This window comes from Microtus oregoni, unplaced genomic scaffold (assembly GCF_018167655.1).
Source record: "Microtus oregoni isolate MIOR12 unplaced genomic scaffold, Mior012 000006F_ref0000085, whole genome shotgun sequence".
Taxonomy (NCBI): Eukaryota; Metazoa; Chordata; class Mammalia; order Rodentia; family Cricetidae; genus Microtus; species Microtus oregoni.
Window position 1 is genome coordinate 37,554,928 of NW_024543065.1, and position 15,190 is coordinate 37,570,117.

At 36.7% G+C, this 15,190-nt stretch overlaps 1 protein-coding gene across 1 annotated transcript; it reads right to left on the reverse strand.

Moving 5' to 3' along the window:
• Window positions 1–3,232: 3,232 nt before the first annotated feature.
• LOC121449765 (vomeronasal type-1 receptor 4-like) lies at window positions 3,233–4,153 on the reverse strand. Its single transcript, XM_041654445.1, has one exon. It carries the CDS (start codon window positions 4,151–4,153, stop codon window positions 3,233–3,235), a length of 921 nt encoding a protein of 306 aa, XP_041510379.1.
• Between the last annotated feature and the right edge of the window lie 11,037 nt (window positions 4,154–15,190).

A 15,190-nucleotide genomic window follows, 5' to 3' on the forward strand; every position in this document is an offset into this window, starting at 1 on the left:
AGAACCAAACTTCTCACCCCCTGCATAAATGCTGAGTGTGATCCTATCATAAGGAACTAGATCCAAAAGTCAGCTTCTTTGTCTGGGACAGGTCCTGGTGCCACTGCTATGGGACCCACAAACAGACAAGGCTACACATCTGATACCCACATTTAGGAGGTTTAAGTCAGTCCCATCCAACTCTCTAACTTTCAGTCTCTTAGTCCTCATTAACTTGGGTCAGCTGTCTTGGTAGCATTGCCTGTCATGATCTAGAACCCCATGGCTCATAAAATTTCTCCTTTCTCTCTTCAACAAGATGGAATTCTACAGCTTGTCTGAGGGGATGCATGTTGATTTCTGAATCTGATTTGGTCAGTTACTGGCTGAAGGGTCTATGATGATAATTAGGGTAAGTTAAAAAAATGGAGTATTCCTTGGTTTTAACAAACAATGGCAGGTATGGCTGATTGGACCATGTGGGATCAGATTTTCAAGAAGGAGTAAGGACAAAGAGAGAGAACAATGAATGAAAGAGATATATTGATAGAGGGGGAATTATGGGGTTGGAGAGAATCCTGGTGCCTGAGAAAGTCCCTAGAACCCACAAGGATGACCCCAGCTAAGACTCCTATCAATAGAGGAGAGGGTACCTGTACTGCTCTTTGCCTTTAAGCATTATAACTTTTAAAATTTGATCAGTCTTAAAAATTGCAACATTCTAAAATTACAAATTCTCTTTAAATCTCAATGTTTCTATAAATGTCCAAGTCTTCCAATTCTATGGTCAGTAAAATCAAAAAGATATACATTTTTGTATGCGAGGGTGCACATACACTCTCTCTCTATACACCAAGATTTAGTTGCTTTCCATGACCCTTTTATACCTTAAAAATCAGCAGAATATGAGAGACTCAAAGAGTACCAGATGTATCTGGCAGCATATGATATAGATGTTTCCCATTTTGCAACAGAGCTTCTGGATGTTGACCTTTTATAAATTCTTACAGAAACTTTCTTTCCTATGAATCTCTTTTTAATCACTGCATTTTAATTTCACAGCCCCAGCTAACTAAGCCAGCAAAACAAAGATTTTACTTCAGTGTGAAAATGTCTTGTACATATAAACTGGTTCTTCATCTCTATATGTCTAGAACAACAGATTACAATTACAAACAGTGTAAGAATAAGCATAACAGCTCTGCTACTCTTTTAAACTTTATAATTCAGGCCTCATCAATCTGCACTTTTACTTGCACAATCTTCCAAGTTCCACAAAAGCTAATTACCTTCCAAACAGTTAATAACTTTTCCAGCCCAAAGTTCCATAACATTTTAATTATATGCATATAGTGGAACAATTATGGTTTGTATAATTTTTGTATTACATGTTTCTCTTTGCATTCCATGTGATTTAGAGCACATTCCCTCCAAATGATCAGAGAATACCAGATTCTTCCCTAAACTCTCATATCACATATTCTTTTTATTTTATTTTATTTTTTTAACTAAAAATTTCCACCTCCTCCCGCCCTCCCATTTCCCTCTCCCTCCCCCATTCCCCCTTCTCCTCCCTTTCCAGTCCAAAGAGCAGTCAGGGTTCCCTGCCCTGTGGGAAGTCCAAGGTCCTTCCCCCTCCATCCAGGTCTAGGAAGGTGAGCATCCAAACAGGCTAGGTTCCCACAAAGCCAGTACATGCTGTAGGATCAAAACCCAGTGCCATTGTCTTTGGCTTCTCAGTTAGCCCTCCTTGTCTGCCACATTCAGAGAGTCCGGTTTGATCACATGCTCCATCATTCCCAGTCCAGCTGGCCTTGGTGAGCTCCCATTAGATCAGCCCCACCGTCTCAGTGGGTGGGCGCACCCCTCGCGGTCCTGACTTCCTTGCTCATGTTCTCTGTCCATCTGTTCCTCATTTGGACCTTGGGAGCTCAGTCTAGTGCTCCAATGTGGGTCTCTGTCTCTATCTCCATCTATCGCCAGATGAAGGTTCCTTCCAGATGGAACTCCTCAGCACTCTCACATATTCTTTAACTTGACTCATATCTTCTCTGGACCTTCCTTTTTCTATACCTATTTTTCATTACCAAAAAGGGATTCTTTATCTTAAAACTAATGTATTCATAATGACTTGTAGTTAGTTGTATCAAGAGTAAATATTTAAGCATTTTATTTGATTCAACATATTTCCTTCATGTTAAGGTATCCATAGTATTTTTACACCAATACTCATATTATTTGTCATATCAATGCTTCATCTACCTGTACAAGGGTAATGCTATGCAGTGTGGTAAAGAGTTACCAGTTTTGAAAGTATACAACTTTGCCTAAAGATTTAAAATTGTTGCGACTTTGAGAATAGTACTACCTTTGAGTGATTGCTAATGATTTATCTATATGCCTTCTTTCTTGTGAAGATTGTAACTATTTTTGGCATCGTTGATGGACTGATTGATTTTTATCTTGTAGCCTTTCAATAGATCTGGCTTAAAAAGGTAAAAGCCTTGAGTAAAAATAACATTGTTTAGTACTTGGGGAAAAGAATACAGTATGAACATTACAATGGCAACTTAGGCCTAATATTCTTAATATAAATGGAATGGGATACTCAATGTATATACAAAAATTTGGCTACTTCTAACTTAATGTCCCATAGAAAAGACAGTGGCATACAAAAAATTGTTAAAAACTTTGGCTGAGATAAATATATTAAGTTTGTTTCCTCTTGTATTCAAACATTTTGTTTATTTATTCCATGGACTGGCACTGCCTTTGTCTTCCAATGATATTATTCACACAAAATAAGATAGAAAATTGAAAGCATAATCTGTGTATAAGACATAAAAATAACCATGAAAAAATCCAGAAACGTTACTTCCTAATAACAGCCATCACTTAACTTACACTGTGTTTGCTTCTATCAGACTCAACTTTGCTTAGTTAATTTGGTCAAACACACTGTGAGAATTAAACCTGAAGAACTGAGATGAAATCGATTAGTTTTCTTCAGTTACTAGTATATAAGAAAACATTAAAATCATTTATCCTAGAACATGGGGCAACTTTCTTAATTCATGTCTGTTGTTGTTCAGATTAGGAGCACTTTCAGCAAAAACCAAATACTTCTGAGGTATTACCTAAGAGAGATAAGAGGACTCTTTCATCATTTCCATGCTGATAATCTGGTGTACATAAGTTATTAAATAAATAAATAAGATGACAAAATAAATTATCCATAAAACCAATAAAGTAATTATTGGTGTTTGATATTTCTTATCCAGAATAAGCAGAATCTGAGCACAATGAAGTCATGACTCACAAGAAAAGGGCACAAAGTGGGAAAACACATAGAAATGAAGCCTGTGATAATAACCAACCATCCATTGGCCTTATATAAAACAGCAATGAAACCTTGTAAAATAGAAGAGAGGGTATAAAAAGCTACAAAAGTGGACACAAGAACCAGAATGTTCTGGGTGGCTCTGGACTCAGGAGAGGTTCTGAGGGAAACTTGATTTCTCCGGATGCACTGAATTTGCTGTTTGTGCCTGTAAAGAAAGGCAATCATGAAGCCACTGGACCAGATGATGAGTACAGAAAGCAGGACTTCAGGGAATACCAATAATGCTGTGTACAGCGGGTCTACAATTTTGTCACGACCCAAAGTGGAACAGAATGTAAAATTTCTTTTCTCTGTTGTATTTTTCTGACTTTTTTTGATATGAACAAACACAGGGAAAATGAAATTTATCATACTGTACAGGACCCAGCAGAGAGAAATAGAGAAGCCAATGTAATTTGAAGATTTGAATTTAATATTTTTCCAAAAGGAATTCAGGGGACTGATGGTGATGGCCTGGTAGACACTCAAGAGGCAGGTAGTTCCCATAGACATGCTTCTTCCAAGTCTTTGAATATATAAGAAAAGTTTGCACAAAAAATCATTGAAAAATTGTTTCACCCCAAAAGCTGCTATTGTATGGGGCACCCCTTTAGAGAGAATGATCAAAAAGTTGGCTGTGATTAAATGTGTGAGGATCAAATCGGTGGGCTTCAATGTGTGATCTTTATAGTAAACAATTAGATAGTTGGAAAGAAGAGAGACATTTCCCAGAATCCCAACAGTACTTTGTGTTAAGAATATTACTCTTATTGCAAAATTCCTCAAGTCCATTTTGTCCTTTAATAACGTTTTCATAAAAGTATAGCAACAATTGCATCTCTGAGCAAAATGATGAAATCAAGATTTTTGTGCCTAGGAAGTCAATATGGAAGAACATCTTGAGTACAGGAAAAGAAAACTATTAACAATAAATGAAAGTCATTAACAAAATATTTCCTAAAATGTCATATATCTTGGCAAAATTAACTGTCATAATTACTGCAATCGTCTGTGAAGGTACACATTTCTAAGGTAAATACTCAGATATCTTTCTGAGAATATTCAGCAATTAAAATAAAAATTTATTACCATGAAAAATCAATGATTTTCCTCTGAAAATGAAGAGAACATTAAATTGTCCATTATTTGGAAAAAAATTGAGAACCGCTTATATTAGAAGAGATTTTCATCAATATTTTTGTGAGGAAACAAGCCCCTTCTCAGAAGTTTTCTCATCTAAAGATTAAATATAAATAAAGAATATGTTATAAGAATAATGTACATATTTATCAGTGTTTCGGTAACATAATTATTGCTAGCATAAAACATACTGATCATAAGATTCGAATATAAAATTGGAAGATGTTATGTTGAAATTCAGTTCTAATTCATTTTCTCCTTCACACTCTCACATGCAAGCAATATGTACAAATAAATATTTTAAAAGAAATTTTCACTGAGTGAAATGTAAGTTGGAAGAAAGGTACCTTGAATGGGTTTGAAGGACTGCTGGGATTTTTCTATGATAGATGTTATTCAACCACAGACCTATGTCATAAAGCCAACAATGAAATACCCATGAAGATTAATGATGATGACAAAATTAAACAACTTGGTTTTCAATGAATCATTTATAAAATGCTGGTAAATTTTTAACTTTTTGATTTTTGGTCTCCATTAGATAAATAGACGGGTACAAAGAATGACATTCATCAGAATATACAATCTTACATGAGGCAGTTGAAAGTCTTAAATTTTTGCCATCATTGTTACTCACCCCATGGAGTTTCTGGTTTGCTATAACTACTGAACACACACAAAGTGATGGTGCTGAAAGATAACTATCCCAGATACTGCAGAAAAAGAAAATAGTGCTGAAACTGTGGGAAATGTTTAATCTGAGATTTCCCAAAACCTGGAGACACCTAGAAAGATGGTAACTTGGAAGTAAAATACACACCATCAAATCAAGTTTAATGACATTAATTTATCTTCAGTGTATAAAATGTAGAGGTGATATGCAGAAGAATCAGTTCTTCCAGCATTCCATCTTCATCTTAAGAGTCCCTAGATTCTTCTTATTTCTCAATCTCTAGAATCATACTGCCAGTTTCCTATGACTCTTAACTTTAGGTTCTACACAGAATTTGAGATTCTGAAGAAGAGCACCAGTACAGTCACATTTATTGCATTAACTGAAATCATGTATTCTCATTGATAAGGACCAACTTAATATTGTGTTATGGGTAAAGGTTCCCTGCAGTCTCTGGCTCTTTTATTCTTTTTTGGGACCCTACTCCTTATGCTGGATTACCTTGCCCAGCTTTTATTTCAGGGAGGTTCTTAGTCTTACTGAAACTTGACCTGCCCTTTTTAGGAGGGAGATGGAAGAAGATGTGATTCGAGCATGGGAGGGAGAGAGGAACTGTGGTGGGAGGATGGAGGATGCTGTGACAGAATGTAAAATAAAGAGATGAATAATAACAACAGGTAAAATGGCCTATAGAACAACAATACATGGTGCTCTGACCATAAACGCGTACACCCAATTATGCAGACACATGAATACAGATGCAAAGACTCACAAATTACCAAAAAGAAATAAAAGTATTACTGATTTCAGATCAAGACTTATATTTACATATGACCATGATTGGTCAAACTATTTATAAATTGAAATTTATAAACAACCCTAAATACATTACAAATGAAGAATCAGTATATATAAAACATTGTTCTCTGAAAATTTGAATTATAAAGATTAATATCGGACAAATGGTGATTTCTTTGCCCTATAGGCTATTAGTTTCAATTTAAATAAAGAAATTTGGAAAGTACCTCTCAATGATGAAAGTATCATTGCCATAACAGCAAACTAAAGGAAATAACATAAGATATTTGCACCAACTGAGCACTATACTAGTTTCACAATGACAGTCACCATCCTTTTAACACTTTGTTCTCAAGTTAAAGAGTGAGAGCAATCTGAACAGTCATAATCAGTGACATTAGTGTAGTTACAGCTCCTGGCTGGGTCATGAATGCAGTGCTACATCATAATGTTCTTTATTCTAGAAAACATGCGTCACTCCAGGGTTAGATGATTTTTGTAGTCCTTTAAAAATCTTTATCGTAAACATAAAACCATTATTTTATCAGCTATGATAGTCATAACAAATAGTCATCCATGATTTATTCAAAATGTTTACATTGAAATATTAAATGCCTAATTGCTATAATCCTTAAGTACATTTGAAATCATATTTCAACATGATTTAAAATCCCCAAAATTCTGGATCAAAAATTTTATTACATTATATTAGTTATATGTAAAATTTCAGGAAACAGCTCTTTTTAGTGCTTTTAAGAGGGCATAGAAAGAAAGTCTTCATCTCCATTAGCAGAATTTGTTCTACATCTGGTTTTATACCAGAATTCATTCTCCATTTTTTATTACTTACATAATCTTCCTTCTTTACTGATCTGTCTTCAAGGCTGAAATACAAATGCTCACTCTCCTCCTGCTTTCTTAGGAACCTTATCTCAGTGTGCAGCCTCTGAAGTCCTTACAGGTACCATTGTGGATGAGAATGGCATCTCAATGCCAAGATAAAGTCAATATCCCTGTGACCTCATGTCCCTTCTGAACCACAATCTTCATTTCATCTGTAGTGGAAATTACAGTGCTGGCTTTGGGAGGAGAAACTCTGAAACTTTTCTCCAGTTGCTAATTGACAAAAGCAATCATGAAATTCTCATGTGTGTCTCCAGAGGTACTGCATCCTGGGGAGAGTCTCTTACTTTTCTATTATTCTTGAGGGCTGAGGAGGAGGAAATATGCAAGGAACATCTGTTTCTGTGATGTATGAGTACTGAAAAATCATTGTGATTCATTGGACTACATTCTTTTCTGTGTTTTTCCTCCAAAAGTCAGGTTAATTATTCTTTTTCATATCCTACAGATGCCCAATTTTGCAGCACTCAGCAGAGCAAAGTTAGTCAGCAACTCCTAATTATAACATCAAGTATCAGTAAGGAAAATAAGATGTCATATTCTCCATTAAGAATCAATGCCAAGTTTGGTGGTGGACTTTTTAAATTCTAGCACTAAAAGGCAGAGTCAGGTAGACTTCTTTGTGTTTAGGTTCACTGTAGTCTATAAAACAAGTTCAAGGGTAGTCAGATTTGTATACCTAGAAAGATCATGCATTTAAATTAAATTAAGAAAGGAAAACGAAAAAAGAAAAGATATCAATTGAAAAATCAAGAAGGAATTGCGCTAAAAAGCATGTTAGTGAAATTTAAATCATCATCTCCAAATTAACAGGCTGTGTGAACACAATTTAATGGAACTAAAAATATCTATACTAATTTTAAAAGTTAATAACATTAATAGTTTAGCAAACAGAACATAAATAAGCATACTTCTATCATAATTATAAACAATAGAAATGTTACAAAGATTCAGTATATATTAGCCTAAATAATATTTGTTCATCCACACCTCTTAGCTCCCAGAATTCACTGAGTTTCTATAATTCTTTGGAGGCCGATGGAAGCAGAGATAACTGTTGGGCACATACTAGGGTTGAAGAAATAGATAAAATTAGCCAATTGAAAATAGCGATAATGTATAATATAGGCAAAGTAGTTGTAAATAATGAATGAAAATTATTTCCTCCAATCATGTGCTTTACCATGAATGTACACTTTAATTAAAAGCAGTTAAGTTGAAAAGACACAAAACACTGATATCCTGTTGCAGGGAATTAAGAAATCTCCAGTGTTATAAGTTACAGCACTGTATCATCTTGGCCCATGCAAAAATGTTTCTGGTGACTACATATCTACTGAGGGCTATTGCTGATTTGCAACATATTTAGTGATGTGATGTTTACTACAAATATAAGTTGAACAAACAGGAATTTCATACTATTGCATACACTGGGACTTGGTGATATTCTTAATTGCCCTCAATTTTTTATACAGACAACCAATTTAACTGTAAGAATTCACTACCACAACAAATACCCTAGAATATAGATTTTTCTACCTACAGCCTATGTAGATGGAAGGAAGCATGTCAAGATACTAATAAAGGGGTTGAGGTATAGAAGCTTATGAGCTGGCCATAAGGTAATGGAGAACAGAGTAACAGTTGAGTACAGAAAGCTGGGGAAGAATAAGAGGAAGAGGAGCCTGAGATGTTTTAAGATTTTTCCACAACTCAAAGTAATTTTGGACAAAACATGCTTCCTTACTCATTTTAATACAATACACCTTTTGCTTCCTACATAATATGAAGTATGTATAAGTTCTATAATGTCTTATATAACATTAAATGTGTACAATGAAGATCATGCAGACCCTAGAATGTTCAGGGAGAATGACTTGGAAGTCTCAGCTGTAAAAGCTCACCAACTTACTAAACTTTAGGGTGGATGAGATAAATGTTAGGCATTTTACAGTGGGACACAAATAGAGGTGAGATACTAAAGGAAAATTAAACTCATGGTGCAAAAGGGAAACAGAAAATTAAGTATTTTCTGAGCCCTGATATGAATTGATAGGGAAAGACAAAGGGTGGGCAGTATTAGGGACACAGCTCTAAGAGAAGCCAGGAGAATAGTCTGCCAGTCTTACAGGAAACTTCAATTCCATTTTGAAAATCTGTGAGATGATAGAGGTCACACAGAACAGATAATAAGCACTTTTAGAGTATTATTGAATGATTTCAAACGTCCATTTCAAGTACAAAGTATAGACTTTTTGTATTCTTCTTCAACACACAAGTATATCAGGGGAATTTTTCTTAATTACTATTAATCATTCTTTCATTTATTTTAAATCCTGACAAAAGTTTCTCTCCTATTCTATTCCATTCCCTCCCACTGCATCTTTTCTTTTTTTAAAAAATTTATCAACAGTATTTTATTTTTTAATTGAAAATATGTTCATACATTAAAGGCATTATTTCATTTTTAAATCAGATATGTAGAACTAAAATATTGCAAGTTTTTTTGTTTATTTTATTTATTTTTAGTTGTTGCAAAAAAAATTTCCCCCTCCTCCCCGTTTCCCATTTCCCTCCCCCTCCTTGCACACATCGCCCCCTTCCCCCACTCCTCTTCCCCTTTCCCCCTCCTCCCCCACTCCATTCCCCCTCCCTCTCGAGAACGAAGAGCAGTCCAGATTCCCTGCCCTGCAGGAAGTCCAAGGTCCTCCCACTTCTATCCAGGACCAGGAAGGTGAGCATCCAAACAGGCTAGGCTCCCACAAAGCCAGTTCATGTATTAGGATCGAAACTTAGTGCCATTGTCCTTGGTTTCTCATCAGCCTTCATTGTCCGCCATGTTCAGAAAGTCCGGTTTCATCCCATGCTTATTCAGTCCCAGTCCCGCTGGCCTTGGTGAGCTTCCAATAGATCAGTTCCACTGTCACAGTGGGTGGGTGCACCCCTCGTGGTCCTGACTTCCTTGCTCATGTTCTCCCTCCTTCTGCTCCTCATTTGGATCTTAAGATCTCAGTCTGGTGCTCCAATTTGGGTTTCTGTCTCTATCTCGATCCATCGCCAGATGAAGGTTCTAGGGTGATATGCAAGATATTCATCAGTATGGCTATAGGATAGGGTCATTTCATGTTCTCTCTCCTCAGTTGCTCAAGGTACTAGCTGGGGACATCGCCCTGGACACCTGCAAGCCACTCTAGAGTCAAGTCTCTTGCCACCCATAAGATAGCTTCCTTAATTGGGATATATATTTCTCTACTCCCGTATCCACCCTTCCTTTGTCCCAACCATCCCATTCCCCCAAGCTCCCCCCATTATCCCCTTCTCACGTTTCTCACCCCATTTCCCCTTAGCCCCATGCCACCTCACCCTCAAGTTCCCAGTTTTGCCCTGCAATCTTGTCTACTTCCCATATCCAGGCGGATGACTGTATGTTTTTCTTTGGGTTCACCTTCTTATTTACCTTCTCTAGGATCACAAATTATAGGCTCAATGTCCTTTATTTATGGCTAGAAACCAAGTATGAGTGAGTACATCCCATGTTCATCTTTTTGGGTCTGGGATACCTCACTCAGGATAGTGTTTTCTATTTTCATCCATTTGCATGCAAAATTCACGAAGTCATTGTTTTTTTCCGCTGAGTAGTACTCTAATATGTATATATTCCAAACTTTCTTCATCCATTCTTCCATTGAAGGGCATCTAGGTTGTTTCCAGGTTCTGGCTATTACAAATAACCACTGCATCTTTTCTACCCCATTCACTCCTCCTCAGTCTCCTTTCAGAAAAGAGCAGGCTTTCCATGGATATCAATAATGTATGGCATATCAGGTTGGGGCAGGACCAAGGTCCTCTCCTGTATTAAGGCTGGGTGAGGAAACTCATTGTGAGAAATAGATTCCTAAAGTGTCAGTTTATCTACCAAGGACAATTTCTTAACCCACTTCTAGGAGTCCCACGAACAGACAAAGATGCACAATTGTCATAGTGCATGGGACCAATCTAGAGAAATGTTCTAATAGTCATTGACAGTTCATAGAGCGTCTTGATTAGTGGAGAGGCTATACTGTAGACATAAAGATAACTATCCCAGTTAACTTCACAGATAGACACTTAAAATATGTCATGTTCTGCTGTGAGAAAACATTCTGCCTTTAAGATACCAGCCCACTAGAGTATGGTCTCTTTTGCTTTAGAAAGCAGCAGTAGCCATGTGCTTGCTCTCATGCTTCCGGCTCCACTTCCGACTGCTAGACACTGCTGTTGTTCACTCAGAGGGCTGATGTCTAGGACAGTGATCTGTAAGTTTTCCCCTAAAATAAATAACTCTTCTATTATTCATAATTCTGAACTGGTGTGGGATTGTTTTGTGACTTACGCCTTCATCTGGCACTCAATGAATGTTTGGTTTTAGAAGCCCTTGGCTCTACTACCCACTGCCAGCTTGGAGTGCACCTGGCTAGGCCCTCTCTCAGATGGCCGCAGCCCATGCCTTGGGCCAGCAGTTCATTTGGATATAGAATTCTCATGAAGTGGTAGATTTTCTTGCTGCAGATAGGCCAGGGTTCCTTATATTATCTCATTACTCACCTCAGAGCAGCTTCCAGTCCTCCCACTACCGCACACGGCATGGAAATTCAGATGGGATACAGGATTTCCTGGGTGTCTGCTGTTATCCTGTATCCCTGTGCTACTGTGGCTAATGAATGAACAGGGCCCACTGCGGTACACACAGTTTCTGATTTCTATTAATAACTCTTTTTTATCTAAGCATATCTTTTAGCATTTCACACTAAAATCAGATTCATAACAGTCATATGACTCCAACTGAGTCACCTGGCCCAGCTGGGTAGCAGGTTATGGTTATTGCACCTAATCCAGCTAAATAAACCACAGGTAAGATTTAATATCCTAAATATAGATCATAAGTTGCTAATTTAAAAGGGCAATATGTTAGACAAACTAACCATCCAAGGTTTCAATAGCCTCTTTACTTACACCATGTGTGAGGTTTTATAAGATTTATATGATGTCCCTTCTACATCATTAATCTTTATTCTGGGGATTAGTTTTGTCTGCAATATTTTTTTCTTAAAAAATGGTTTGAATGAGGCATTTTTAGAAATGTTGCATTCTTTACAGACTAAAACCACATTTCTCAAGAAAGAGTTTGGAAATCTGAAGAAAGATACAACTTCATTTAATGAAAGATTAATCACTCTGGGGAAGGAAACAGCTGATTTGGCACATAAAATCCAATCAATGACAGTGGGTACTGAAACATTATTTGTGAGAATTCACACTGTTGAATGTATTAATCAGATTCTGGCAAGGGGGTGGGACAGATTGATTGATAGAATGTCTTTACAGGAAGATAATATGCAGGCTATAAAGACTATGTTCAAGGATGAGACATTATCTCTACTGGACAGACTTCATACCTTGGAATCCTCAATGGAGGCATTAAAGTTGAACACTGGACAGGAAATCCAGACATTACAAAAGGCAATGATAAATAGATTTGAAAAAATTGATGAAATTATCAAATTTGATTACCAAGAACAAGAGGTACAAAGGCAAAATGTAACCTCATAGGTACATAAAAATCTCCGTGATAGCTTCTCCAGAGTTCTGCTTGCCTTTCTAGTCATAACAACAGAATAAGGATCTGGCCCCAAGTACCCTAAGGTTGTCAAAGAATAAACATGGAAGTCCATACATATGACTGATCTAAAGAAAATTAAACAAGCAATTGTAGCTTACAGACTACATTTGTCCTTTGTTAGGCAGGGGGTCAAAACCTTGGCTTTTAGTAACGAAGCAATGCCTCAAGATTGGGTTCAGTTAACCTCAGCAGTTTTAGAAAGTGGACAGCAATTACTTTGGTGGTGCTTTTTCAAAGAGGAGGTGAGAATTTTAGAGCATCAAGAAAAAGAAAATGGACTTGAGATTTCTCTAGATCAAATTCTAGGTGAAGGGCCTTACTCTGATCCTAAGGATCAAGCTCTTTATGATGACCACATTTTATCCCTATGTAGCACAGCAGCTTAAAAGGCTTGGGACAGAATTGAGAAACTAAGAAAGAGAGTTGAATCATACCTTAGGGTAAAACAGGGTCAGAGAGAATCTTTTAGTGACTTTTTGAAAAAAAGACTAACTAGAAATGTACAATTAGGGGTAACTGAACCAGCAGCTGGATGTATAATAATTGAATCTTTGGCCTATGAGAATTCCAACATTGATGGTGGATGGATCCTTTGGCCTTTAAAGATCAGATCAACACCCATGGATGAATGGGTCTTGCATATAATGAATGTCGAGACACTTGACTATGAAGTGTGAATAGGAGAAGCAATTTCCAATGGTAAGAAAAGACATCAAGATACCAAATGTTTTAATCGAGGTAGAATGGGACATATGAGAAGGGATTGTAGACAATGGATTCCTAGGAATAATACCTCCTCTGGGAAAGGCAGAAATAGAAGGACTCGGCCTTCAGGTGTATGTAGGAGGCGTGGAAAAGCCGACATTAGACAAATGAATGTAGGTTAATGAAAGATAGACAAGGCAACCTGATAGCATTGAGAAACACCATTGGGGGGGGCCTCTCACAAGCCCCCATGATAAATGTGGTCCAGTCATTCCCAGTTACAGTGGAGAACGTGTCTCACCAAGAAAATTTTAAAAATCCGATGACTGTTGTAAAAAGCAATACTAGTCTGAATGTTGGATTAAATTTTGGAGGATGAGTCAAAAAAAACAGTAAGACAAAGGAAACATATATTTTGGCAGACTTCTATAAACAATAATAGACCAAAGCTAAGAATTTGTATAAATGGCAGTTTTATTGAAGGCTTATTAGACATAGGTGCAGATGTAAGTATCCTTACTCCAGAATCTTGGCTTCCAAATTGGCCTCTTCAAGAGGTAGATGTTCAGTTCCTAGGAATTGGAACCCTATCTTGGGTAAGCAAAACATGAGATGCATTGAATGCATAGGGCCAGAATGACAAATAAGAAGACTAAGGCCATATTTAGCCAATTTTGCAGTGAATTTGTGGGGCTGTGACCTATTGCAGCAATGGAATATCCAGTCCAGATTAACATTCCTGCAGCCCCCAAAACTTATGTTTCTGAGGAAAATATTAGAAGATATTATAGACGATGGACAGCAGCCATTCAGGCTGTACAAGAACACAAAGCAATTGATAAACCTTCAGAGGTACCAACAGCCCTACCTTTAAAATGGTTAACTGAGAAACCAATATGGATTAAGCAGTGGCCTCTAGCTGAGGAAAAGTTGCAGGCTTTAGAACAGCTGCTACAAGAGAAACTAGATGTTCATCATATTGAAGAATCAACCAGCCCTTGGAATTCTCCTGTATTTGCTGTTAAAAAGGAATCTGGAAGATGGGGAATGGTGACAGATCTAAAGGCTATCAACAAGGTTATTCAACCTATGGGGCCTCTACAATCTGGAATTCTTCTGCCTTTTCTGTTACCAAAGGAATGGCATCTCATAGTTATTGAGTTAAATGATTTTTTTCTTCACTATACCTTAACAAAAAAAGGTTAGAGAAAAGTTTGCCTTTACAGCACCTACTTATAATAATTCTCAGCCTACTAGAAGATATCAATGGACCATCCTGCCACAGGGAATACTCAATAGCCCCATCCTGTGCCAATACTTTGTCAGCCAGTCATTGGAAATAATACATAAGCAATTCTCTAAGTCTATAATCTACCATTACACAGGTGACATTTTGTTATCTAATTCAAATATACATACTTTAGAAAGGATGTTTGAAGAAGTCTTGCCTAAATGGGGACTAAAAATTGCTCCTGAAAAGATTCAAAGATGAGATTCTGTTAATTACCTACATTATAGAATAGGTTTATAGAAAATTAGAACACAAAAGGCTCAAATTTGGAGAGAGCAGTTACATAATTTAATGACTTTCAAAGATTATTAGGAGACATTTCCAGTCAATGGCTGGCTGTTGGGATAACACCTGATCTAATAATTCATTTAAACAAAACCTTAGATGGTGATAAAGACTTGAATAGTCCCAAAGAATTAACAACTGAAGTAGAAATGGAATTGACAATTGCTGAGGAGAAATTACAGGAGGCACATGTGGATAGCATTTATGCAAATCTTAATTGTATTCTGGTCATATTGCCTTCCAGAATTTCTACTACAGGAATTTTAATACAGAGGGATGATATTATTTTAGAATGCATCTTTTTATTACATAAACCAGGTAAAAAAGTTAAAAACTTATGTGAAAAAGGTCTCTGAATTAATTATATAAGGTAAA